Genomic DNA, 27,829 nt, shown 5'->3' with positions numbered 1-27,829 from the left:
GCCCTCCCGGAAACTCCACCAACTGCACCCCAAGGAGCGAGTCCCCAGCGGTGGCCCAGGAAGCAAATGGACCCATCAGCATGGCAACGTGGAAGGACATTGTTTAATAAATCATTTATTTGACTTGAGGTCGATGCACACACGCTCTACCATACAAAAGTTGGAAGCTGCAACAAATCAAGTGCCAGAGGCAGTGCATGGACGTGTAAACAAAGACAAATGAAAACACTACTCTGAGTGATCTGGGAGCAAACCAGAGTAGCTGGGGGGGGCCCAGGCTCAAGATGACATTCAGAGTGCAGGGGAAGTGCAAATGAACGGAAAGTGGGGCTGGAGGGGAGGAGGGTCCCCCCGGGCCTTCCCATGCAGGAGGCTGCTCCTTCCTGGACACCAGCCTCAGGGGGGTGGGGGTGGGGGCCAGAGCCCTGGCTCAACACAGGGTCCTCCAGCCTGGGGGAGCAGGAGCGAGCGTGCAGGGAGGTGATGGGCGGACCCGCACCACCCCTCTCCATTTCCCTTCTCTCTCCCTCCCAGGACCCCTTTGCCATTCGGGGGAGAGGGGCCCTGGTCTGAGGAGCCAGTCCTCCGGGGTACGGAGAACAAGGAGGAAGAACTCAGTTTCTCTGGGAGGCCTCTCAGCCTGAAAGGGGCAGAATCACAAAATAAAGTGTTAAGGCAATAAATAAAACATCCCACCTCCGGTGAAAACACTGAGTGAAGTCAGTCTGCAGGGCTCACAGCACCCTGCGGAGGTGGGGACAAGGTGGGGACGGCTGGAGGACCAGCCGATGCACAGCTGGAGCGTTTGTGCGTCGAGCCAACGGCAAAGCGCCCGGCGAAGTTTCTTGTCCTAATGAGGGCAGGGGAGCCAGTCCAGCCCTGTACATCTTCTGACCCGCCCGATGTGGTCCCTGGGCCCGCCACCGACGGCAGCACAGGTGACAGGCCTGCGGTGAACCCTGGTCAGAGCCTCCAGCTCAGCCCTAGCACCACCCAGGGGGTCCCAGGCTCACAGAGGCAGGTGGGTGGGGCGGGAGGACCAGCCCCACCTGTTCCATCTTTGGTGGTGGCAAAGGGGAAGAGAAGCGACAGTCTTTGGCAGGACGAGGGAATGTCAGAGGACAGCATCCTGGTTTCCTGCTTGGGTTTGCCAAGGGCCCAGTCCCTGCCCAGACGTGAGGACAAGGAAAGCAGACCCACCCCGTCCCACCCTTGGATGGTCCAGGCCTGCCACCCGTCTAAGGTACCCCTCCCACACCAGGCACTCTGTGGCCCCCACCCTCCCAATCTGGACCTGCAAAGTCTCTAGGGTGGTGGCAGGGGTGGGGGCCAGCAGGCACTGGGCACCAAGAGACGGTCTAAAGCCCAGGTCCCTTCTGGCTCAGGCCATCCGTGGCCTTCCCCAGAGCCCCACCACCCCGTCTTCCACCTCTACCTTCCCAGCCCCTTCGTCAGCAGCCCTCCGGCTCTGCCTGTCCCACCCCTCCTCACAACAATGTCTCTCTCTGACCACCTTCCTCTCCCTCAGGCCCCACAAGCCGCTGGTCCAGCTGCTGCTTTGCCCAGGGACAGCTGAGGGCAGTCAGGCAGGCCCCCAGGGCTCCAACCCTCTCCAAGGAAGTTTGCAGGGATTCCCAGATGATCAGGGACAATTGCCCTAGGCCACCAAAGCCCAGGCTCTGCCGACGCTGACAGCCAGGGGCACCCAGGCCCTTCGACACCAACCCTAAGGAGGGGAGGAGACGGCCTTTTCACTGCCATCGCCATGTGGACAAGACCCAGGCAGCACCCCTCCCCGAGCGTGCACCCGCCACTACTGGAGCAACTCCGGGGGGCCGTTCTCTCGGGGCAGCGCCCCGTTCAGGCCAATGCTGCTGGCCACCGGCGCCCCCAGGTAGCCAAGCAGGATCTCGCTGCGGCGCCGGGACAGCTGCAGGATGTCGTCTGCCAGCGCCGGCACCGAAGTGTAGCGCACATTGTCCAGGTCAAACATGTCCCTCAGGTACTGCACGATCTGGTGCTGGGGGGAGGGCTGGCGTTGGGCCTCGGCCACGGCCCCTGCCCCCCTGCCCCCCGCACTGACATCCTCCGGACCACCCAAAGCCCCTTGACCCTCCCCCAACCCGTCCACAGGCTCCCGCCCTCCTGGTGCTTCCTCCGGACCCACGTCGGCCAGGCTCCCCCCAGGCACCCCCGCTCACCCCTTCTCGGAGAGCAGCCCAGTCAGGCCACGCACTCCGTTTACCTTGAAGAAAGCACAGACTTCAGCGAGCTGGGGTTTGGGTCCGAGGAAGCCAAAGGCTAGGACGGGGCTTACGTGCTCCGATACGGAGTAGAAATGGGAGATGAAGCCATCAGGCACCTGCAAAAGTGGTGAGGCTGAGGGCTGGGACGCGGCCAAGCGGGGGGGGGCATATCAAGAGCTGAGCTTTGGGGGCCTGGCTCAGTCACGTGCTCGCTGGGTGACGCCGGGCAAGTGACAGGGGCTTTCACCTCTGCAGAATGGGGGGTAACCTCGGGGCTGCTGTGAGGACTACACGAGGAAGGGGGCGGGCTGGGCTCCGCACCAGAAGTGCCCAGAGTACTCGGCAGTGGCACTGGTATCAGCTGGGCAGCAGGGCCTGGCTGGCAGAGGAGAGCGATAGATCACGGCCCAGTCAGAGCGCCAGGTGCTGCCTGGGAGTACAGATACCAGCCGCCTGTGGGTGGGAGGGAGGTGACTCCGCCAGCCACACCCAGACGCCTCCGCCACACCGGCCTCCACCCCTCTTGTGGGCCCTTCCTCCCTCAAGGATGCCCTTTCCCCGCGGGCCCTTCAACAGTTTCCGGTGGCCCACGCTGTGCTGGGTCCTGGAGAGATTAAGCGGACCTATGTGTGCCTTCGAGGTCCCCCTGGGAAAGGGAGAGAGAAAGGGCAGGACAGGTGGCCAGTGCTGTGATAGAAGCCAGAAGGGACGGCAGGGCCTGGGGGCTCAACTGGACCTCCTCGGGGGGGGTGCATTCTTCTGCCGGGCCCCGACCGCCGCCCGCCCTGCCCCCAGCAGCCCTGCCCCCAGCTCAGGCCGTGCGGATTGGTCAGCAGCACTGGGGGCCCCGCCCCGCCCCGCGAGGGTCACTCACCATCAGCAGTCTCCTCTTCGCTTTCAAGACTGACCAGCAAGCAGTGGCCAGGGCCTAAATCAAAGACGGGACCCCACCCAGGTTTCAAATGACAGGTCGGGCCTGCAGTCCCTCCCTGATCCCAGCTCTCCCCAACCCAAGCAGGAAGCGGGGGCCTGGTGCCTGAGCTCTGTTGCTTCCTTCCCCTCAACTAGGAACCAGTCACACCTAACTCTGACCTGGACTCTAACCCTTACTGCCGCAGGCCCCTCAACTAGCCGCTGATCTTCCCCGGGTCGCAGTTCCCTTCGCTGTGAAACGGCCACGGCCGAGCACCTCCACCTCATTCAGAGGTCGTGGGGGTCCATGGTCACCGCCTACAAACTGCGGGTAGAAGACCAGCCCCCGGCCATGTAGCACAGCTGCCTGAGGGGCCCTGCACTCAACTCTCTCCTGCTGTTCCTTCCTTCTTCCTGTGTCTTAACTTGACTTAATAACGTGCATTAAAACGGAGCAGAATTCACCCCGGGAGACCACAGTGCAAAAGGAAATGCCCCCCACTGCGTGGGTTCTAAACGGGCGCAGAGAACATCAGCCTCCCTTGGGAAGTTGCTCCAGCGCAGATGCTGGTCTGCCCAGCCCACAGCCCCACATCGAGCAGGGGAGGGAAGCCTGCCCGGCAGGGTGACGGCTGCCCGACGGCGGGGGTAGGGGGCCCAGCCTTGGTGCCCAGAGCCAGGGACGGAGGAAAGCAGGGTCCAGGCCAACGCGTGGGGTGACGGGAGCGTGTGTGAGATGTGGAGGGCGGCCACCCACCGTCTCCTTGAAGCTGTCTGACAGCCAGCGGTTCCTCAGGACGGCGAGCACCGAGGACGGGGGGTTCTCCAGGTCCTCGAAGGCGTCCATGAGTATGAAGTCCAGCACAATGTCGAAGAAGCTCATGCACACCACCTGTGAGAGGGCAGGGATGCTCTGAAGGCTCCAGGGCCACTGTCCGGACGGGAAGACCGAGTCCAGAGAGGCGTGGGCGTGTGGGGGCCTGGCTGGGAACACACAGGTGAGTGGGCGCATCCCTGGGCCGCAATGGGGTACAGCCGGGGCCGTCTCCCCAGCAGCCTGGGCCCGCTGGCGACAGCAACGGAGCCACCTCAGACCCTCAGAATCAAGGCAGAGCTCGGCACAGGCATCCCTTCCCTGCTCAAGGATGTTCGGTGCAAGGGACCCCAGGGCACTGGGGCTCAGCACAAACCAACTCACCCCACGGCCCTCCAGCTCCAGCCGCGTGGTGGCCCAGGTCTCAGGCTGCAGGGCATAGCCCATCATCTCCTCGTAACTCTCCAGGAAGCCTTTGGGGCTCTGTGGGGAGAAGCACAACCCACTCTGGTCATGAGAGAGGCTCTAAGACTCGCTTGGACTAGATCACAGGGGCAGGCCTGTGCATGGGGGACGAGCCAAGGCAGGGCTGAGGCCTATCCCCGAGCAGCGGCCGTGGAGGACACCCGGCAAGAAGTGTCCTCTACCCACCGCTACGCGCCTCTGCAGACACCAGGCCACGTCTGGGAGAGGTTCAACAACGGCGCGCCCTGCAACGTCTCAGACCAGCTCACGACGGAGTACCAGGTGCCTTCCGGGAGATGCGCACGACACCACGAGCTCACTTTGCAAAGATGCGTGAGGACAGGAGGTTGAGTCAAGCAGCCAAACATTCCAATCTGCACGACCCCGGCTACCACTGGTGAAACGGGAGAACCTGCGGCCCACACTCACGGGCCGATTCTGGGGGAGTCGGGGAGCTCCGGCTTGTTACACAACCAGCCCGGTGCCTGGGCCTAAACGATAGATAGCATACGAGACCTGCTGCTGCCGGCACACAGGACGGGCTCTCCGCTCTCTGGGGCTGTGGGGCGGAGCTGGGGCTAGCGACGCCCCGTGCACACGTGGACGTGCATCCACGGACACGGAAGGCTGGGACGCGCCAGGGGCTGTGCTGATAGGGGCCAACTCAGCGAATTCGTGCGGTCTTACGAGGAATGGTCCAGCAGTATACCCACTTTCTAATTAGGAATACCGAGGCTGCGGGAGATCAGTGATGTGCCCAAGAGCCAGGCAGGGTGGAGCTGACACACGACCGCACAGGCAGGTTGCCACCCCTTATAAAGAACTATGGGTGGAGAAGCCACCAGACAGATGTTCGCCAAAATGTGAACATGTGGAGTTGGGGACGGTTTTTCTTTTTGCTGCTATGTATCTGTTGGGTTTTTGGAAAAGGAGCATGAGTATTTCTATAATCATTTAAAGAAAAAAATAGAAAAACCATTTCTATTAAGTTTTAAAGAGAATTTGCTAGGATGGCCTTGACCGTGACTTAACCTCCCAAAGCCTCAGTTTCCTCATATGTAAAGGAGGACGATGAAGATAAGGGCTGGCCAAGCATGTCTGACACCATCTTACAACGTCCCTGGGGCACACCCACTCACACTGGAGAGGGTGCCTGTCTGGCCCATGGACACACAGTGACGAAGTGGTCTGACTTCTCGAGTCTAGAGCCTGGGTGCTGCCCACAGGACTGGCACCCTCCCAGCGCTGCCTGCCTGCGACAACCCAACAGGGCTGTGTCGGTTCCCGCTTCAGTCCCAGGGCTCCGCATAGGTGGGCTCCGCTCTCCAGAGTGCTAGCCAGCCATTCACCAAACCTACGTCCCGCACCCGAGCGGAGGCAGAAAGAGGAGAGCTGTACTCCTGGGCCTCGCGGGGAGCGGCCACAGAGATCAGGCCGTCTACTAAGCTCCTGGCTCTCACCTTAGCCTCACCTGCCCACCCTTCACTTGTCCGCGTCTTCACTCTCTTGGGACCCCACAGAGAACAGGCCAAGGGCACAACTGGGGTCAGGCCAACCTGGGTTCAAATGCCAACTCTAGCCTTCCCACACTTAGAGACCTGCACAAGTTCCTCTCCTTCCTCAGGCTCTGTTTCCTCATCTGCTGAGTGGACAGTGTAGTCAGGACTAAAGGAGCTACTAGAGGTAGAGACGTGTCTAAAGCTCAGGGCCCGCTGCCGGGTAAACAGCGGCTGCTGGGAGAATAATTATGCACCCTTATGGAGCACCTGCCCCGTGCCAGGCCCCGGGGCTGGGCACACCTGTGCCGGGACAGCTGTGGTCCTGGCCCTCACGGAGCTCACAGAGCAGTGACAAAGAGCAACCCACAAATGGGGTGCAGGGTGGGTGTGCTGGCGGGGTGAGCCCAAGGGCTCTTGGCAGAGTCCTCCTGAGGAGACAGACGGGCCAGCAGGGGCTTAGAAGATGGGGAAGCAAGGAAGACCAAAGAATGGGGGGGTGAGGGGGGCTTCCAGATGCTGGTGTAAGTTCCACCTCCTAACCTCGGTGTTGGGCACACAGGGGTTGATCTTCTCATTAAATCCTAGATATCCGTTTTTATACCCTCGTGTGCGTATTCGACAGTAAAGTAGTTAACAACAACAGCATCGAGGATCAGTGTTCCAAGTGTTTAGGGACCACCCTGTGCCATATGCGAAGGCCCGGATCAGGGAGAACGTCTGGAAGAGCCTATACGCTAAAAGCCTGAGCCCTGCGGTCTGGACGAGGCCAAGTGCACATGGCAGCCGGTCACAAAACCAAACTCGGTCTTCCGAGTTTCAAAAGCCTCAAAGGCAGCGGAAGCGAGGGAGCACGTCAGGCAGTTGGGTAACGAGATCAGAGGCGTGTTTTGGGAACCATTACTCAGACAGTGAGGTGAAAGTCCTGGGGGGTGGGGGGAGGCATTTTCAAAGGCTTTGCTCCAACAAGGGACCGATCAACATGACAACTCAGGCAACCTTATTAATGAAGAAATGTGAAGGAATGGATACAACAGATTAAAAGGATCACTGAGACCCAGCATCGGCCAAGACGTAAGGAGACGCACTGTTACACAGCTGGCAGGAGCTTCGGTCCTTAAGTTGTTGAGGCATTTCAGACAGCACACCGGGAAGCCCTTCTAACTGGGCCCAAGACACGGGATTGCCACATCTGGGTTGTGCCCCACGGAAAACCAAAGGTACCTAAAGAGGTCCGTAACAGACAGACTGGAACAGCAGTGTGACGGGGGAACGTCAGACACAACCGTAACGTCCATCCACTGGAGCACCAGCCGAACCACAGTCAGCCCTCCCGACGGACTACTGCGCAATCAGTAAAAGTAACCATACCTGCTGACATGGACAGATAGACAAGATACGCTCTTACACAACACAATAAAGCTGCCCAACAGTTTGCAGGGCGCTTTGGAAATTAAACAACCATGTCCAAGGGTTATCAGTCCATGAAACCGAGCAGGAGAAACACCTCGGTCTCTGGCAGGTGGGGCTCACGGAGACCGATGACGGTTTGCATTTTAGAGTCACTAAATTGTGTAAAACCGCGTGATGGTATCATCAGGTAAAAAGCAAGACAGGTCTCTGGGGCGCCTGGGGGGCTCAATCGGTTAAGCGGCCGACTTTAGCTCAGGTCACCATCTCGTGGTCTGTGAGTTCAAGCCCCGTGTCAGGCTCTGTGCTGACAGCTCAGAACCTGGAGCTTGCTTCCAATTCTGTGTCTCCCTCTCTCTCTACTCCTCCCCTGCTTGCTCTCTGTCTCTCTCAAAAATTAAATAAACATTAAAAAAATTTTTTGTTTTAAAGCAAGACGGGTCCATATTTTTAAAAATTAGTACAGGAGGGGCGCCTGGGTGGCTTCCTCGCTTAAGCGTCTGACTTCGGCTCACGTCATGATCTCGCGGTTTGTGGGTTCGAGCCCCGCGTCAGGCTCGCTGCTGTCAGCTCAGAGCCTGCTTTGGATCTTCTGCAATTCCCCCACACACCCCTCCCCAGCTCACGTGCATGTGTGCTCTCACTCTGTCTCAAAAAAAAAAAAAAACATTAAAAAAAAAAAAATTAGCCCAGGAAACCCCCCCTAAGCCTTTTCCAGGAAACTCCCCTAGAGCTTTCAGGATGAAGTCAAAGTTCCTCAGCTTGATTTCAGATTAGGTTTTGTTTTTCTTTTTTAACAGAACCAAATAAAAGTTACAAAAATAAAAATTAAAAAGACAAGGTGAGAAGAAAACCTGAAAAAAGCTACCTTCTCGGCCTTGGTCATCAGGCCCGTCACCATCTGCCGGCCAACCTCCCCGAAGAAAAGCTGGTTGCTCTTGTCTTCCAGAAGACCCTAAGGAATGAGGAACGGAGGGGAGCGAGCCGTCGGGCTGGCAGTCTCCCAAAGCTGGCGGAGAGGTCAGTATAATGGGCTAGGCAGGTGACTCTGTCTGTGCAGAGGAGCCAGGGGCGGGAGCAGGCCTGGCAGACCTGCCTGACTGTCCCCAGCCCCGGCTTCGTCCTCCCCAGGCGTCCCCGACACCCACCTCGAAGGCTTGCCGCACACAATGCAGCTTGGCCAGAAAGTCCTGGTCACTGTAGCAGCCCAGCAGCTCAGTCCTGTGGGGAAGCACACACAGTCACACCCCCTGGGCCCCGTCCAGCGACGCCCCTGTGGGGTCCGGGTGGAGCCGTGCGTTGCCCCGCCTCAGCCGGGCAGCGTGACTTTGGCCAAGTGCCTGCCCTCCTCTAGGGCTCGGCTGCCCCCAAACCAAAGGAAGAGGCTGACTAGCTGGTCTCTGAGGACATGTCCTCAGGAGCACTGAGTACAGCTGGCCGGTCTGGACACTGGGAGTCGGGCCGACCTCGGCCTCCTTCAGGCCCCAGCCAGCAAAGGACCCTCACTGGCAGGGGACTGGAATGGCCAAGCAGGTCCCAGCTGGCAGAGTGCGAGGACAGGGGGCTCCCGCCCATTCTGGCTACCCTCATCCACCTCACTAAGGCTTCAACCAGGCTTTCCAGCCATGTTCAGTCAGTGAACTTTTTAAAGTTTATTTATTTTGAGAGACAGAGAGAGAAAAAGAGAGAGAGACAGTGTGTGCATGCACACGTGCACAAGCACAGGGAAGGGGCGGAGAGTGAGGGAGAGACAATCCCAAGCAGGAGATTCGAACTCACGAACAGTGAGCCGAAATCAAGAGTCGGAAGCTTAACCAACTGAGCCCCCGGGTGCCCCTCAGTCAGTGAACTTCAAATGCACATGCTTAAATCTGGAGTCACGGCCAAAAGTCAAGTTCTGAGTTCCGTATCAAGTGGCAAAACTAATTTAAGATGAACAAGAAACCGAATTATGCCACAGATAAGAAAACTGAGGCCAAGAGAGGTTAGGCAACCTGTCCTACGCGCGACGAAGGGACAGAACCCGGCAAGGATCGGGTCTGTCTGTCCCCAGAGCCCGGCCTCGGGGCCGCTGCCAGGACGGATTCCTTTGGGACACAGGGCTCAGAGAGAGTGCCCACTAACAGAATGGCTAGAGCCCTCTGACAACTTCGCGGAAGTAGAAATCATGGTTAACTCACTAATTACGCGGGTCTGTGGTTGCTAGTTCCGGGCCCGTCTGTCTCGGAACCTAAGGCCGTCCTCAGCCCTCCGTGTCTGGGTCAGGAGCACCGTGGCCCTCGGCCAGCCTGTCCAGCTGAGTCCTCACCAAGCACTGCTGGCTGGCTTCTCCGGCCTCCGAGGGGGACAGGGCGCACCCACCTGCCCCCTGCCCCCCCTCCAACCCCCCGCCTCCTTCCCCACACGCTCACCTGAGGGTCCGGCAGGGCACCTTCCCCTCCTTCACCAGTTGCAAAGCCTCCTCGTAAGCGGCGGCCGGCCTGGAGAGCGGGATCGAGTAATCTCCCACCTGCAGGGACTCAAAGAGCTGGGGGGAGGGTGTGCAGGAGGAGGAAGGTCGTGTCAAAGCCTGTGTGGACCGCATCCCAGCGGGTGAGGGTGCCTGCCCAGGGGACACCCGAGGGCCAACATCTCAGAGGGGATGCCAGAGGGAACAATGAGCCAAGAGGCCAGAGGCCTAGTTTCAGTCCTCAGCATCCCCATCTCCAGGAGCCCTTCCCAAAGGGACCATCTGCTGGACAGGTGCCCACACTTTCACCACCCCCCCACCCCCCCCCCCCCCCCGGGCAGGACAGCTGGGCCTGACACGTGTGGCCGTGACAGGAGACTAATGCCAAGCAACAGGCATGCAGTCTAAGAAGGGAGAGGTCAGTGTGGGCTGGAGCCATGGGGGTGGAGACCCCTGCCCTCACCCACAGGACCTATGACCCCGGCTTCGCAGGCTCCCCTGTCCCCAGCAAGTGTGCGGAGTCCCCAGGGAGCCGCGCTTGGTAACTGCCAAGTTCCGCCCCTGTCAGAGGAAATGCCTTCGCTTTCCCGCGACCCAGTGCTCACGGTGAGAGTTCACACAGGGGCCTGGACTTCACTCCACCCCGCCCTCCCTCTCTGCCCATCCAACCCGTGCCAGGTCACCTCTGTGGCAGAGAAGAAGGAATCCTCAGAGGTCAGGCTGTCTTCATCGTCCGCCCGTAGATGCAGGGAGCCCTCTGTCAAGGGGAGCATGAGGGTCCTCTCTGGGAAAAGCAGGAAGAGAAGGGCTGAGCTGAGAGTCCGAGATCACCGGGCTTTTTGGAATGCGCACGTGCCCAGCTACCAACACGCGATTCCGGGCCAGATGCTGCTACTGACCACGCAGCTCCGATTTACTGAACACTCGCACGTGAAGATTCTGGGCTCACGGCCTCAAATGAATGGCTTCTTTCAACGGTACGCCATCCTTGGAGGTGGGCGCGGTTAGGCCCAGAACGAGGCTGCTGAGGGGGCCACGCAGCCGCACCCTGGGCCCCATGGCCCCTGAGCTCTGCACGGGCAGGCTCCGCTGTACTGTGCGGCCCCGAGCAAGACTCCCCCCTCTGACAAACCGAAACTTAGCCACTGGTCAGAGCTCAAGGGAGTCCACGGGCCACCTGGCATTGCCAGCCCCACCCACGCAAGGCCTGCAGGGGTCCGGACCTTCAAGGGCTCTGAGGAAAGGTCTCCCAAATAAGCAGAGACCGTGGCCCTAATGGCCCCACCAGCCTCCTCTGCCACATGGGGAGGCCACGGGGGGCAGGGTTCCTCCTCAGGCAAAGCCACTTGGAGACAGGCCATGGCGGGGTATGTCGAGGTAGCCAGCCCTTGCCAGGCCCGCGTCGCCGCTGGCAGAGCTGAGGGGCCGGACACGGGAGTCTGATACACCCCCTCGGGGCTGACAGAGAAGGGTCCTGGGGCCCGCTCACTGCGTGCGGTCTGACACACGGCGGGCACCAGGAGAACGATGGCCGTCTGGCTCAACACCTTCATGACCTCTCGGCGACATCATGTACTTGTACCTCAGAGGAGTAGGCGATAAGACGACTATTTCCTTGGCCCTTTGGCCTATTTTCAACTAATCTCCACATGAGCCATCCCTTCTGCCTACCTGGTGCCCACAGAAGAGGGCTCAAACCAAAAGCCTGGAGCAGCCGTCAGGGGAGATGCCAACATCCACCCTGAAGGTCTGCTCCCGAGGGGATGGGGCAAAGCACACTGGCCAGGGACTCCCAGGGCCACACCAAGCCCTGCTCCTGTCTGCTACGTGTAAAAGACCGCCACCAGGGCACCTGGCTGGTTCAGTCACTAGCACATGTGACTCTTGATCTCAGGGTTCAAGCCCTACGTCGGGTGTGGGGATTAGTTTAAAATGAAATCTTTAGGGGCACCTGGGTGGCTCAGTCAGTTGAGCGCCCGGCTCTTGACTTCGGCTCAGGTCATGATCTCACAGTTCGTGGGATCAAGATCCACGTCAGGCTGGCTCTGCACTGACAGTGTGGGGCCTGCTTGGGATTTTTCTCTCTCTCTGCTCCTTCCCTGCTCACATTCTCTCTACGTAAAAAATTAAACTTTAAAAATAAAATAAAAGAAAAATAAAACTTTTAGGGCACTTGTTGTGATGAGCACTGGGTGTCATATAAGAGTGAAGAATCACTAGATTCTACTCCTAAAACCAAAGTTACGCTACATGGTAACTAACTAGAATTTCAGGAAAAACTCGGAGGAAAAAAAGGTTCTCAATAAAAAAATGAAAACTTAAAAAAAAGAATGCCTCTTTTTTTTTTTTAAAATATGCACAGTAAGTCTTCACCTTGCTTTTGAGTCGGTTTATTTAGAGAGAGCGTGCACACACGAGCGCAGCAGAAGAAAAAGGAGAGGGAGAATCCCAAGCAGGTTCTGCGCTGTCCGCACAGAGCCCAATGCAGGGCTTGATCTCAAGAGAACGTGACCTGAGCCAAAATCGAGAGTCGGATGCTTAATGGACTGAGCCACCCAGGCACCCTAATGCCTCTGTCTCCTGAAGCCTCAGTTGCCCCATCTGTGCAATAAGGCAGTGATCAAATGAAGTCCAAAGGCTCTGAGGACTCTGAGGGAGCCCACACCCCGGTCTCTCGCCACCTCCCACCTCCACCCTGCCTGCCCCCACCCCATCCCACCCTAGCCCGTACCGGGCCAGCTCACCAAGGTCCAGCAGCACGCTGTCGGAGGGGAAGGTGGACCCGAACTCCTCCTGCAGGTGGTAGGCCCGGTGCAGCAGGGACTCCAGCTTCTCTGCAAACTCCCTTCGCTGTGACTCTGGCTGCAATTAAAACAACGGTTCGAGGGGCGCCTGGGTGGCTCAGTCGGTTGAGCGTCCGACTTCGGCTCAGGTCACGATCTCATGGTCTGTGAGTTCGAGCCCCGCGTCGGGCTCTGGGCTGATGGCTCGGAGCCTGGAGCCTGCTTCCGATTATGTGTCTCCCTCTCTCTCTGACCCTCCCCCGTTCATGCTCTGTCTCTCTCTGTCTCAAAAATAAATAAACGTTAAAAAAATAAAAAACAAAAAAAAAACAACGGTTCGATACTCCTCAGGCCAACAGCCCCTTCCCTCACCAATGATGGTGGGGAGGGGAGGAGGCTCTGGGGCCCGGCAGCGAGAGTACGTATCTAGACCTGAGCTGTCCAACACAGCGCCCAGCCAGTCACACAGAGCGACTGAGACTTGAAATGTGGCTTGTCCCAACGGAGATGTGCCGTAAGTATGAACACATGCCGGATTTCAAACCGCGCAGGAAACCCACCAACGAACGAACAAAAGTTCTCTGAAACATCTCCATGACGTTCCACGGTGATCGCATGTTGAGATGACAATATTTTGGATGTACTAGACCACAGAAAATGTATTACCAACGTGATTTTTACCGGTTTCCTTTCACTTTTGAGCGTGGTCTCTAGGAAATTTTAAATGAGCTATATGGCTCCGCACGGAACAAGGCTGCTCTGGACCCCAGCAGACCTGGGTTGTGTCCTCGACACCACCAGTTCCAAATGGCGTGACCTCGGGGAGACGACCTCCTCATTCTAAGCCTCTGTTTCCGTATCTGTCAACTGACATGAGAGTACCTACTTCCCAGAATTTTAGGGAAAACTTGAAGGAAAGAGGGTATGCAAAGCCCTGCACACAAGACTGGCCTGTGGTGATGACCAGTATGTGTTGGCTGTTGTAACAATCATTGTGATATGATACACAACATGCACGCAATGTGGAAGCTGTAATATAATACTCATCATGTAAGACATCTGATATATATACATGTGTAGTAACACTAATACGGTCACTATTCCACAGTTCCCAATTCCACTGTTACTACTAACCGTGTGTGCTCGGGAACGTCCTGCACCTGAGGGGCAGCAGCCTGTGGCTCAGTGACCTCCCCACTGCCCTTGGCCTCCAGGCTGGTATGTGGAAAGAAACACCACTCCTTTGACCCCAGAAGCTTCTCAACCAAGGGGCCAGGCCCAGGCAGGCCTGGCTCTGTTTTCCACCCACGCTGCCAGATCCTATACCTGCAGGTAACCGGACTCTGGGGAGGAGACAAGGGCCGGCTCTGGCCTCAGGCGCCTGGGGACAGAGGTGAAAGGGCTCAGAGGAGGACGGTGATGACGGAGATGGCTGCCTACACTGAGTGCTCACCCTGAACCAGGCACTTCGCTGCTCAGCCTCACGGCATCCTCGAAGGCAGGTGGGCCTACGACCCCGATTCACGGAGGAAAACTCAGGGGAGGTTAAGTGGCCCAGCCTGCCCAGCTAGAGCCCGGCAGAGCCCAGGGAACCTCAGACCCACCGTCCACTTGGCCCAACTCCCCGAGAGGACCAGACCCCGCACAACGTGGCCGGCAGAGCCTTGTAGCTCTGGAAGAGGCCTGCCAGTTCTCTCTCGGCGAAGCGGCCTCGGGTTAGGGAGCGTTTCTCTGCCGTCACGGTCACACCGAAAGCGCAAATGACAAGAGAAAAAGGGTAGGCTGAACTTCACTGAAATTAAGAACTTCTGTGCTTCAAAGGATGCCATCAAGAAAGTGAAAAGACAATCCCCAGGATGGGAGAAAGTATCTGCAGATCCTGTCCCCGATGAGGGACTTGTATCTAGAATGAAGAGCCCTTACAAGTCAATAATAAAAAAATATAACCATTCATCTATGGGTAGACACTTGGATTGCTTCCGTATTTTGGCTATGATAAATCCAAGTGTCCATCCACAGGTGAATGGATAAAGAAGATGTGGTCTACGAGGGTGCCTGGGTGGCTCAGTTGGTTGAGCGACTGACTTTAGCTCAGGTCATGACCTCGCAGTTTGTGAGTTCGAGCCCCGCGTTGGGCTCTGTGCTGACAGCTCAGAGCTTGGAGCCTGCTTCGGATTCTGTGTCTCCCCCTCTCTCTACCCCTCCCCTGCTCACGCTCTGTGTCTGTCTCTCAATAATAAATAAACGTAAAAAAAAAAAAAAAAAGGAAATGTGGTATATAAATACAATGGGGTATTATTCAGCCATAAAAAAGAATGAAATCTTGCCATTTGCAACACGTGGATGGATCTAGAAAATATAATGCTAAGTGACATAAGTCAGACAGAAACGAACACCGTGTGATTTCACTCATATGTGGAACTTAAGAAACAAAGCAAAAAAAAGAGACAAACAAAAAAACAAACTCTTAAATACAGGAAACAAACTGGTGGTTGCCAGGGCAGCGGGGAGGGAAACGGATAAAGGGGATTAACAGTAGCCTTCACATGATGAGTGCTGAGTAATATATAAAATTCCTGAATTAAAAAAAAAAAAAAAAGACAAATAACTTAATTAAAAATAAAGCAAAGGATCCAAATAGACATCTCTCCGTAGACCTACAAATGGCCAATGAGCACACTGTTAGCCCAGGGAAATGCAAATCAAAACCACAATGAGGTAACTATTTCATACCCACTAGGAGGCCTGGAACCAGAAAGACGCAAAAAGGAGTGTTGGTGAGGACATGGAGAAATCAGAACCCGCCTACACTGCTGATGGGAAGGTAACATGGCACGTTACGAAAAACAGGCTGGAGGGTCCTCAAAATGTCAAACGTAGTGTTACCACAGCACCCAGCAACTCCACTCTTAGGTACACACCCAAGAGAGTTGAAATCTCGTGCTCACACAAAAACCTGCACACAAATGGTCGTAACAGTGTTCCTCCGGAGAGCCAGAGGAAAAACAACCCACAGGCTCGGCTCTGTTGAGCGTCCGACTTTGGCTCAGGTCATGATCTCGCGGTTGGTAAGTTCGAGCCCTGAGTCGGGCTCTGTGCTGACAGCTCAGAGCCTGGAGCCTGCTTCGGATTCTGTGTCTCCCTCTCTCTCTCTGCCCCTCTCCCACTCACGCTCTGACTCTCCCTCTCTCAAAAATAAACATCAAAAAAAAAAAAAAAAACCCACAAAAACCCAAATACCCATCAACGGATGAATGGATAAATAAAATGTGGTACATCAATACAATTGAATATTACTCAGCAATAAACAGAAATGAAGCAGTGATCCAAGTTATTAGAGTGAACCTTAAAAAAAATATGCCATAGGAAAGAAGCCAATCATAAAGGCTACTAATTGCATGACTCCCGTTTATAGAAATGTCCAGAACAGGTAAATCTATAGAGAGGAAAAGTAGATGAGTGGCTGCCTAGGACTGGGGGGCACAAAGGGACGGAGGGGGTCTGACGAAGTACATGGGATTCCTTGGGGAAATGATGAAAATGTCCTAGAGCTGATTGTGGTGATAACCACACAGCCCTCCGTATACTAAAAGCCAATGAATCGTACAATTCAAAATGGAACTGGATGGAAATGAATCGTATGGGATACAAATAATAGTCTAAGAAACCTGTTAAAAATTCTTTAGCACAGAAAACCGCCTGGAAGGATACCAAGTGGTTATGTCTGGATGGAGGGTCATAGGCATCAATATACTGACACTAAAGATCATTTCTTGAGCAACTACTATGCGCCGGGGTCCTACGGCTGGCAGTGGCATCCCGCCGAGGGGCCCAGCACGCAGGGAGGCGGAAGGCCTCTGCCCACGTGACACAACACGAGCTGCGCATCAAACACTGGGCGCTTTTTCCCCCCACTCTTTTCCATTCCTATAGTTTTCACTATCCTTTAGGGAATTCTTCATCGCTTTCAGGAAGAAGACGATGAAAGTTCTAGAATGTTCAGATGCAGTCTTAGCAATCAATACCATTTTGAAACTAAAACTGCCTCCCTTCCCTTCCACGACCTGACAGAGTCCTGCAGGTGTCCAGCAGCGGCCACAGGCAGAGGCGACCCGGTGTAGCTGTGCCCTTGGGCCCCAGAGGCTTTGTCACCCCCCCCCCGGGGACTTTCTCTGATGTTCCTGTAGCGACACTGCTCCTTTTGCGTGGCAGGCCTCTGAGCCAATGTCCCCAGCTAGAGAAGAGGGCACCACACCTTCAGCCGGTGCCGGGCATGTCCTCATCCTTAAACTTCAAACTATTTCCCAGGCTCCCCTGCCAACTGGCTCATAGCCAACCAAGGCGCAGGTGGAGGAGGTGTGGAGTGGGGCAATGGGCAGAGAAACTCCTCTCCCAGTCCTGACTCACACCGTATCTCTGCCCCACCCTGCCCAAACGGGGCGACCCCTGCTGGTAAGCCCCCTCCATGGTTCTGGGTTCTGTGGCTCCTGAGCTCTGGGCACACCCCCTCCAGCCAGAAAGCTCTCGGCTCCTCCCTCACCTGGGCCACCTGCGCAATTCCCTGGGCTAACCTCCCTTTTTAACACCCGAAGTTGCTTCCGTTTCCTGGCTTGACCCTGACTGACCCTCCAGAGACTGTCAGACTGCTCCCCAAAGAGCACCCGCTTTGTCCTCGCCCCAGCAGAGGACAGGAGCTCATAGGTTTGTCGTTGTTGTTGTCGTTTATAATACAGAAAAGTACAAAGACTCAACAACAGTCCATGGGCGCCTGGGTGGCTCGGTCGGTTAAGGGTCCAGACTCTTGATTTGGGCTCAGGTCATGATCTCTCATGGTTCATGAGTTCGAGCCCTGCATCAGGCTCCACACTGAAAGCACGGAGCCTGCTTGGGATTCTCTCTTTCTCTCTTTCTCTCTCTCTCTGCCCCTCCCCTGCTCATGCTCTCTCTCTCTCAAAATAAATAAATGAACATTAAAAAAATACTAAACAGTCCACAATCCTATCGCCTATACAAACCCTCCCCATAAGCAAGGCTTGAAATCAGGAAAGACAAATGATAAAGTGACATGAAACCCCTTTCCCCCCTCTCTTTGTAGACCCTCTCCTCACAGACCACAGTTAATAATTTCCTGAGTTATCTGTCCAGAGGACAGGAAAAATGCACATGCATACCAGCAGTTACCAACTGGCACACCTGTACATAGGTATGTCTTTAAAAAAAATTTTTTTTAAGTTTATTTATTTATTTTGAGAGAGACAAAGACAGCTCGAGTGAGAGAGGGGCGGGGGGGGGGGGTGGGGAGAGAATCCCAAGCAGGCTCCGCACTGTCAGCACAGAGCCCAATGTGGGGCTCGAACTCGCGACACCACGAGATCATGACCTGAGCCAAAACCAAGAGTCAGACGCTTAACCGACTGAGCCACCCAGGTGCCCCTGGATATGTGTCTTTTTCAACATGGACACACACAGGTCATGCTATACACATTCCACACCTTGCTTTTTTCGCTTAACGACATATTGTAGAGGCAGCAGCCTATCAGCCTATATAGAGCGTCCTCAGCCTTTTAACGTCTGCGTGGTACTCCAAACCACTTTTTTTTTTTTTAATTTTTTTTTAACGTTTTATTTATTTTTGAGACAGGGAGAGACAGAGTATGAACAGGGGAGGGTCAGAGAGAGGGAGACACAGAATCTGGAACAGGCTCCAGGCTCTGAGCTGTCAGCACAGAGCCCGACGCGGGGCTCGAACTCACGGACTGCGAGATCATGACCTGAGCCGAAGTCGGCCGCTCAACCGACTGAGCCACCCAGGCGCCCCTCCAAACCACTTTTTAATTTTTTTTTTTTAACGTTGATTTACTTTTGAGAGAGGAAGACAGAGTGCGAGCAGCAGAGGGGCAGAGAGAGAGAGGGAGACACAGGATCAAAGGAGGCTCCGGGCTCCGAGCTGTCAGCGCCGTGCTGGACGCAGGGCTCGAAATCATGAACCGCGAGATCACGACCTGAGCCACCCGGGCGCCCCTACTCTGGACCACTATTGATTTGACATGTAGATAGTTTCCTTTTTTTTTTTTTTTTTTTTCCTGGTCTTTAACTGTTACAAGATAACACTTCAGTAAACACCCATCCCAAGAGGTGTGTTTGCTATGCTTTACGCCAAAATTTTTTATTTTTGCTTTCTTACTTTCTACCTCCTTTCTGACATTGAAATAAATACTGACTGGGGCACCTGGGCGGCTCAGTCGGTGAAGCGTCCGACTTCGGCTCAGGTCATGATCTTGCGGTTTGTGGGTTCGAGCCCCGCGTCGGGCTCTGTGCTGACAGCTCAGAGCCTGGAGCCTGTTTCCGATTCTGTGTCTCCCTCTCTCTCTCCGCCCCTCCCCCACTCACGCTCCGTCTCTGTCTCAAAAATAAACATTAAAAAAAAAAAAAGACAGAAATACTAACAGTGCCAAATGCACATGTAAAGAAAAGACAGGACACAGGCTGTGTGATCCACTCAACCGAGCGCAGGCTATTTTTCCCCCCAGTCCTTCATAAAATGCCCCTTTTCCTCACATAGTAGGATCGGGGTGTGATCATCACCATGGATTACTGGGCAATTCCCAAGCGTCGGGCATGTGCTAGGCACGTCACGTTGAGTATGTGACCTGGCTGGATCGACACCCTGGTCGGGGGGAAAGCTCCCACCCAGGACAAGCGACTGCCTGGCACAAGGCCAGGCTGTTACCCTGCCTCCCGCGGCTGGCTGCCGCTCCAACCCCCCACCGACCTCCTCCACGGCTGGGAGCTCAGAAAGACACAGGAGAGGACCACCTACCTCAGACAGCACCTCCGAAGCAGTCTCGGGGTTCCGCAGGCTGTCCCCCGGCGTGGGGGTGCTGCTGCTATCCCCTCTCTGCCCCACGCTCAGCGCCTGCTCCCACTTCTGTAGAGCCTCCTCGAACAGCTCCATGCCTGAGCCCGGGCAGGAAGAGAAGCGAGAGTCCGACCTCAGTGGCGGAGAACAGCTGGGCCCCACGCAGTGTCACTCGGGAGGGGGCTCAGGAGACCAAGGAGGCGGGAGGACCCCCAAAGGACAAAAACGGGCAAGACTCTATGAGCCCGGCCCTGATCACTTTTCCACCGTGGCTCAGGTGACAGGCCTCCGTTCGGACCAGGGTTGTTCCTGGAGACTGTCCCCTGTCCAGAAATGGCTGAACAGCCCTGAATGAGGGTTTGGGCGTCCAGGAGCGGGGTTGCAAAGCAGCACCCGGAAAAGTGTTCTGAGCCCAGCCTGGGCTCCCGAGAGGAGACCATTCTTCCCCCGACTCTGCTCCAGGAGAGCCCCCAAGGCTGGCCTCTTGGCCCCATACCCTGCATGTAGAGACTCTCCGCATCGCCGTCACCGGCGGTCACAGACTCTTCCATCCCTCTGGCATCCCATGGTCCTGAGCACGCAGCCGTGGGGCTGGATGAGTTCACTGCTACCATCTGGGCACCAAGCAGCACAAGGACCCGAGGGCAAGGGGTAAGGCCCTCCCAGGCTCTTCGTAGGACCCGAGCCCCTCCCACCGCCTGATCACGTCGCACACCCTCTCCGAAGACCGTCCCCGAAGCCGGCCCCTGGCACGGCGGCCAAACCCTCAGCACGGCCTGCTTCCACCAACTCTCAGCCCCTGACGGCCCCTTACACAAGATGTAGAAGTGGCAGGAAATGGAGGCCAACGCCCGGCCCGGGAACCAGCAGCCTCCAACAAAAGCCGCCCTGGGTCCATTCCCTGCTCTGGGGTTCTGTACTGGGAGGACTAGGAAGACTGGGGGAGCACCCACCACGCACAGGGTGGGGCAGAGCCCGCACTCGCCACAATCTCTTGCCCTGCCAGGACGTGGGCTCCTCCAGGCCAAGAGCTATTTCTTGGTCACCCCTGAGTCCCCAGGGCAGAGCCCAGCTCAGAGCTTGCTGAATGGATGGGTAAAGAGATGAGCAAATGAGCCCAGAGCCACTCTCCAGGAGAAAATATGCCCTGTATCTCACTGATCTCTATATCCTCAGCAGAGTCCCCAGCATAAAACAAATGCCTGCTTGGTGCCTGATGAATGAATGAATGAATGAATGAATGAATGAACGTTCATAGACCAGTATCTTCCCCACAAGACCACAAACCTCTCTTCTGCACCTATCCACCTTTCTCTCGCCAATGCCTGGCACTCAGTAAGTGATCAGTGACAGTCTCTGAAAGCCTGCATGGATGAGGCGCCTGGGTGGCTCAGTTGGTTAAGTGTCCGACTTCAGCTCAGGTCATGATCTCACGGTTCATGGGTTCGAGCCCCGCGTCGGGCTCTGTGCTGACAGCCTGGAGCCTGGCGCCTGCTTCGGATTCTGTGTCTCTCTGTCTGTCTCTCTGCCCTTCACCCACTTGCATTCTGTCTCTGTCTCTAAAATAAATAAACACTAAAAAAAATTTCTTTTGAAAGCCTGCATGGATGGACGAGCGAATGAATGAATGAACGAAGAGACCGAATGAAATCTCTTCTCCTGTCTTCCCACCAGTCTGTAAGCTCCCCGAGGACAGCAACTAGAGCCTATTCTGTGCCAGGGACTGAGCCCAGAACCCCTGGTGCCCTCCCCCAGGCAGTTACCGAAGCCAGGCTGTGGGAGGAGCCCGAGCGCTTGCTGGGCTCGATGGAGGAAATGCCACTCAGAGTGTCGTTACTCTTGCTGCTGGGGCTCTGCATCCTCCGGCTGGCGTAGCCTGTGAGGAACAGGAGGGCAAGGGTCACGCAGGCTTTGACCCGCGGCTGTGCACAGGCTGTTCCCACCTCCAGGCGATCCTCTCCCTCACCTGGGAGCCTGGACTCCCCCCCCTTCTAAGGCAGGGTGACGGCTGCCTAGTGCATGCACCTAGCACAGTGCTACACCCCTGCATGTCATCCTGCTCACTGCCATGTCCCTGTCACCCAGTGCAGGGCCTGGCCCAGAAGGCCCCGGATCTGCCAGGTAAGTCTGAGAATGAGGGCTGACAACTTCCCCAACTCCTCCTCACTCAGTTTCCCGTGTGTCGCTGACGAACTGATTTGCAATTCTTCTCCTTCCAAGAAGAATTTGAGACAATGACTTTGTTGGGGGGGAGGCGGGGAGCACAAGCGGGGGGAGAAGCAAAGAGAGGGGGACAGAGGATCCGAAGCAGGCTCTGTGCTATCAGGCTGACAGCAGCGAGTCCGATGTGGAGCTCAAAGTAACGAACCCGAGATCATGACCTGAGCCAAAGTCAGGCGCGCAACTCACTGAGCCACCCAGGTGCCCCGGGGTAGCTAGGTGGCTCAGTGGGTTGAGCGTCTGACTTTGGCTCAGGTCACAATCTTGCGGTTTGTGAGTTCGAGCCCCGCTTGCGTCGGGCTCTGTGTTGTCGGCTCAGAGCCTGGAGCCTGCTTCAGATTCTGTGTCTCCCTCTCTCTAGCCCTCCCCCTCCTGCACTCTGTCTGTCTGTCTGTCTGTCTCTCTCTCTCTCTAAAATGAATATCAAAAAAAAATTTTTTTGGGGCGCCTGGGTGGCGCAGTCGGTTAAGCGTCCGACTTCAGCCAGGTCACGATCTCCCGGTCCGGGAGTTCGAGCCCCGCATCGGGCTCTGGGCTGATGGCTCAGAGCCTGGAGCCTGTTTCCCATTCTGTGTCTCCCTCTCTCTCTGCCCCTCCCCCATTCATGCTCTGTCTCTCTCTGTCCCAAAAATAAATAAACGTTGAAAAAAAAAAAAATTATTAAAAAAAAAAATTTTTTTAATACACACATGGGAAAACATTTTTAAAAGTTTATCTATTTCGGGGTGCCTGGGTGGCTCAGTCGGTTAAGCGTCCGACTTCAGCCCAGGTCATGATTTCACAGCTCGTGAGTTCGAGCCCCGCGTCGGGCTCTGTGCTGACGGCTCGGAGCCTGGTGCCTGCTTCCGATTCTGTGTCTCCCTCTCTCTCTGCCCCTCCCAGCTCATGCTCACATTCTGTCTCTGTCAAAAATAAATAAACTTTAAAAAAAAATAAAAAATTAAAAAAAAAAAAGAGTTTATCTATTTGGAGAGACAATGCAAGTGAGTGGGGGAGGGGCAGAGAGAGAGGGAGAGGATCCCAAGCAGGCTCCCCGCTGTCAGCACAGAGCCCGATGTGGGCCTCAAACTCATGAGCCATTAGATCACGACCTGGGCTGAAGCCCTGCACTTAACCGACTAAGCCACCTGAGGCACCCTCCCCCCCCCAACACACAAATTATTTTCAGTGAGAAAAGTAGGCAGGGGATGATAAGATAACACCAGAGATGGTGGTGGTGGTACAGGGCAGGCGAGAGGCTGGTGCAGAAACGGCTCCAGGTTTCCCAGGGGTCAGTGCCAGCCAGAAACCCAGCCTCCCCAGCAATTCTCAGGTCCTAATCTAGACTAGGCAAAAGACTCGTTTTTCCACTTGCAAAGGGAAAACTTCCCTTTTGCAAGGAGAATTCACAATTAAAAATCATTTTCACCTCGGGGGGTTCTTTTTTTTTTTTTTTTTTTTTTGCTTCTTAAGCCAGGTTTCTCCCAAGATGTGAGCCTGTGAGAACTTCCTGCCTTGGGAAGAGGGCCACGTGACACTCAGGTCATGGCCAACGCTGGGTTGCTGGGTTACAAGATAAACAGGGGCCATGAGGGCTTTGAAAGCCACAGCAGCACACACAAAACAGTTCAGAGGCTACCAGGCAGGGGCTGGGTTAGAGGAGAAGGGCTGACGGCGAGGGTCATGGCGGGTGGGGATTGAGAGCACGGCTACGGGTGTTACACAAAATTACGTGAAGAGTTGTATGCTAAAGAGGCGCCCCGGTTTAAGCGTCTGACTCTTGGTTTCTGCTCCTGAATCTCTCGGTTCGGGAAATCGAGCCCCGCCTCAGGCTCCACACTGATATCGCAGGGCCTGCTTGGGATTCTCTCTCTAAATAAATTAATAAACTTAAAAAAAAACCAAAAACACTGCACACTAAAAAGGGTGAACTTACTGTATACAGAGTCAACCTTAACTTTTTAAAGGGGGGGGGGGGGTGGACAGAATACCATATGGCTCTGAAAGCACATGGCCCTTCTTGCTCCCACGCCAGAAACTTCCCTCCCTGGGCTGCGTGCCACCAGCCCCCTCTGGACCCCCAGGTGCTCCCAAAGGGTCCTCAGATACTAAGAACAACCGCCACCGACAGGACATGTGCGCCCGGGGCGCATCACCCACCAAATCCTTAAGGCGACTCAGGGAAGGGTCTATTGCCATCCCTGCTTCACAGACGAGGGGAGATCAGCTTGGAGACGGGACGTCACTAGCCCAAGATCCAACAGCGAACGTGGGGCCCAGCCGGGACTTGACTCTAGGTCAGGCCCTCCGCCACTGCCTCACACCTACCTTTCTTCACCGACGGCACCTTCCTGGCCATGAGGATGGGGAGGGGCACCGTGCCCAGATGTGCGCCTCCGATCTCCGGGCCGACCTGCTTCTTCCTCCGCCGTCGCCTTTTTAGCTGGTGGGCGGCCAGGGCCAGGGCCACAGTCCCCAGGGCTGTGGCAAAAAGAACCTTCCGCAGGCCTGGTGTCAACCGTAGCTGGGAGAACGCAGACTGCAGGAAGAGAGGGAGGCGGCGGGGCCAAGAGCTCCGTGGCAGGCAGAGCTGCTCTGGGGAGCACCCGAGGGGTGGAGGGTGCCTCAGGCAGTCAGGGACTATTTGCTGACCAGGAATGATAGAGAGGCAGTCGCCGCAAGGGGAGGGACCTGGCCAGGACTTCTGAAACGTGGACCACGGAGATGTAAAGAGAGGGAACTGGGGACAGCAAAATGACAAGGCCACAGAGATCACATCTGGGGTCCAGGAGGTGTCCCTAACTCCACGGGTCATGATCCTAACAGCTGCAGTGGCTTTAAGGAAGTGTCAAAAGACCTGGTCAGTGACAGACATTTGAGGTTGGCAGAGAGGGCATCACTGACCCCTCTTATAGACTGAAAAACTGAGGTCAAGTGCTCATACAGCCCTAGGGTGAAGAGCGGGCTTGGGGCTCCAGACTCCTAACCTAGTCCTTCTTGCTGTGCTGAAACAGGAGACCCCAGAAACCTGGGGTAGCAACAATGAGGGAGAAGCTTTCCCAAATGCTAGGGACCCTGAGATGAGGGCCTCAGTGTTTTGGAGACCAGAGGGCTAAAGGCAGGACCACAACCCCCCCGCCCCAACCTTTACCTGCCCGAACGTCGTGTACAGGAACACAGGGATCTCGGCCACCGTCATGGCCAGGGCCTGGATCACGGACATGCCCTCGGTCCTCCGGAACGCCATGGCAGGACCCGCACCCTGGGCAAGAGCCGTCGGGTCCAAGAGCTTCCAAGAAGAACGTCTTCAACTGGCTGCTGGCTGGGTCCCAGGCACCGTCCACGCCTCAGAAAGACAGAAATGCACATACCAGAGGGTCCTTCCACAGAGCTGAGAGACGAATGACCAAGTTAGACACAGTGAAATGCTCACGTGAACACAACGAAATGCCCCTAAGAGTGTCCTGTGGGATGAGGTGGGGGCAAAGCCTACCAGTGCAATGCCAGGCCCAGAATCGGGCCCCTATCTTCTGCACCCACCAGCAAATGCCCCACAGACCCTCTGCCCGCCCTGAGTCCTAGGAGCAGAGGACAGCAGCACTGACATGTTGGCCCAAGAACGGACCCAAGGCCTGGGAGATGGGACAGTCACCCTCAATCCTGGGGCTTTACGCCACACTTTCACCATCTTCTCAAACCCCGCGGTCCGTCGGGTAAACAAAAATGTCAAGCCACCAAAGGGTCATGCCCCTGACTGGGAATCATTATACCTTTTTCATCTCCCACAAAGCCAAGAATGTTTCTATTTCCTGTGGGCTGTATTATGAGAACAAGCAGGGTATTTCCTCAAATAACAACAGCTCCTACACGCGACGTGTGCCCTTTGTGCTGAGTTCTTTGTGCTGAGCTCTTTGCGTATGTATGTTAGTTCACTGAATCGTTACAATTCTGTGAAGGAGATGCTAGCTAGCCGCCCCTCCCCATCACCCCATCTTTGCCAATTTCCAATGAGGAATGTGAGGATCAGAGTGGTTAAGTCAGGAGTCCATGGTCATACAGCTAGTATGGGGTAATGTGGACTTGGGCCAAGATCTACTGAACTTTAGACTCTGGGCTCAATACAACCCTTTAGCTAAATCTGACATGGAGCTGGAAGCCGCAGGACCACACACTACCGGGGCAACATTCCCCTGGGGCCTTCTGAGACCCCCTGGGTACCCCCCCTACCCCATCCCAAGCCAGCGAATAAGCATTAAGCATCTTAAGCACACTTTGCCCAGTCTCCAAGATCCTGCAGAGTGCTCCCCGCCCCTCCGCCCCCCCCCCCCCCCCGACAAAGACCAAGGATGCCTTCAAGGTCTCCCGGGACCTCAAGCGGAAGGAATACACAGGCCAGGACAGACCCCATCAACCTGGGATGGCAGCCAAAATCACTGGAACGGCACAAGAAACCGTTTATCCCCAGTGAGCGGGAAGGATGGACGAAGGATGGACGATCCCACCAGCCTAACTCTGGCGCTCGGCTGTGTGCATGAGGCGGGGGCAAGCAAGGGCACAGTCTAGGACCAAGGAAACGGTCATGTCGTCAAGGCTGCGAGGCTTAATTTGCTTAGCTGCAATTTGCTTAGCTGCAAATTGAGCTATGCAACCTCCAGAGGTCGGGGCGCAGGTTAATATCACAAACCAACCCTCTCTTCCCCCGCTCCCCCAACCTGGCCTGGACCTAGGAGCAGGGGAGACGAAAACACCAGAACACCGGGGGATCAGCAGCTACTATTTCCCAAGCGCTTTCTACTGTAGGCCAGGCTTGGAACAGGCGCTCCCTGGAAAGCGGTGGCCTGTGAGTCTAGTCACTCACAGACGCCCATTGCTTATGATGGGAAAACTGAGGCCATGAGAGGCAAGCGGCCTGACCGACCTCGCTAACTGACCAAGCTGGGGTGTGACCTCAGCTGCAAAGGATCCCAAAGCTATGGGGTTTCCCCTGAGCCGTCCACTACAACTGCCACCTCCCTCTCCACGCCACACCTGAAAGATTTCGGGGCGCAAGCGAGAAGAGCCCACAAGGAGTAACAACAGTGAGCCTGAACACATGCTCCAGGAGTGAGAGAAGCCTGGGAGGCCAGGTGTTTGCCTGCAGGAAAGTCAAGAGCAGCCTCAGCTGTCCCAAACGAGAAGAAGAGTCGCACGTGCAAGGTGACAACAGGGGCCCCCAAGCCTGCTTTGCTCCAGGGACGGATCCACAGACTCAGCTCAACTGTGCCCTATTCACCCCCGACACAACCCAGGAGAAGCCTCCTCTTCTCTATGACAGCCTGTAGCAATGCTCCCCACCCTTGCACATTCCCAATGCCATTCCTACCTGGACAAGTCACTCTATAACCTTGGACATAAACATCCTCATTCTACTGCCACTGTGGCACTTACAACACCCTCAGCCCGGATGCCCACATCTTGCGCAGGGGCACCTCCTCCCTTGAAGTGGGCAACCCCATTAATGACTCTGGCCTGAGCATCCCGCCTTTCCTCCTTGACCCCATCAATGTCCCGGAACCCAGGCATTCCTCTGAACCACCCTCTGCCCAGTCTCTCTTCATTCCACATTAGGTAGCTTACAAGTCTGACCAAGCTGGGCGCTGGGCACGGGCCACTCCCACACTGGGCCTCAGCAACATCCCCTTCTTCAGGGTCTGTTCATTTCATCTTGGTTATCACCCTGCGCAGCCACAGTTCAGGCCCCCTCCCCTCTTACCCGACCCCCGGAATATCCTTGAGGGTCGTCCAGATGCCCACCGGCGACACCTCGGCCGGCGCACCTGCTTTCCCAGCCCAGGTTCGGGTTCCCGCGCCCCTGCAACGTTCCAGGCCCGGGCATCTCCTCACTGACCTGGTACCTTCCGTTCCACCTCTCGCGACGCCCACGGCCCGGGTACCCGCTCTTTCCAACCCGGGCCCTTCTAGTCCGGCTGAGCCCGGACACCTGCGCTCCCACCCAGTCCTTTGCTCAGACCCGCTTCCCGCCAGCTGCAAGCCTCCGTCCCAGGCCCTGCCGCGACGCCCGCCGGGCGGGCTCAACCAAAGCCGCCACTCACCCAGGATCCCATCGCTGCGGAAGGGCAGCGTCTCCTTCTCCAGCGCCCGCGCAACCAACCTCGAGGACACCGCGGGGGGGCGTGGCCCCACGCAGGGCCAACCC

General features: G+C 56.1%; 1 protein-coding gene across 3 annotated transcripts; it reads right to left on the bottom strand.

Moving 5' to 3' along the window:
- Positions 1 to 99: 99 nt before the first annotated feature.
- MIGA2 (mitoguardin 2) lies at positions 100 to 27,829 on the bottom strand. 3 transcript variants are annotated; one of them, XM_043566146.1, is made up of 16 exons: positions 27,726 to 27,829; positions 24,785 to 25,024; positions 23,962 to 24,172; positions 21,198 to 21,310; positions 19,931 to 20,060; positions 19,396 to 19,532; positions 12,537 to 12,654; positions 10,476 to 10,576; positions 9,755 to 9,870; positions 8,492 to 8,564; positions 8,212 to 8,298; positions 4,357 to 4,455; positions 3,916 to 4,050; positions 3,121 to 3,174; positions 2,246 to 2,362; positions 100 to 2,020 (listed from the first exon to the last, which is right to left on the bottom strand). In XM_043566146.1, exons 2-16 carry the CDS (start codon positions 24,878 to 24,880, stop codon positions 1,814 to 1,816), a joined length of 1,794 nt encoding a protein of 597 aa, XP_043422081.1. In that variant the 5' UTR covers positions 24,881 to 25,024; positions 27,726 to 27,829; the 3' UTR covers positions 100 to 1,813. The 3 variants fall into 3 exon arrangements, with proteins under 3 accessions (XP_043422081.1, XP_043422082.1, XP_043422080.1); XM_043566147.1 differs by having other exon boundaries at positions 19,931 to 20,048; XM_043566145.1 differs by having other exon boundaries at positions 19,931 to 20,048; positions 23,962 to 25,024.

The sequence above is a fragment of the Prionailurus bengalensis genome, chromosome D4, assembly GCF_016509475.1.
Source record: "Prionailurus bengalensis isolate Pbe53 chromosome D4, Fcat_Pben_1.1_paternal_pri, whole genome shotgun sequence".
In the NCBI taxonomy this organism is placed as follows: Eukaryota; Metazoa; Chordata; class Mammalia; order Carnivora; family Felidae; genus Prionailurus; species Prionailurus bengalensis.
The sequence above is the reverse complement of the archived record's forward strand: the minus strand, read 5'-3'. Positions and strand labels throughout refer to the sequence as shown.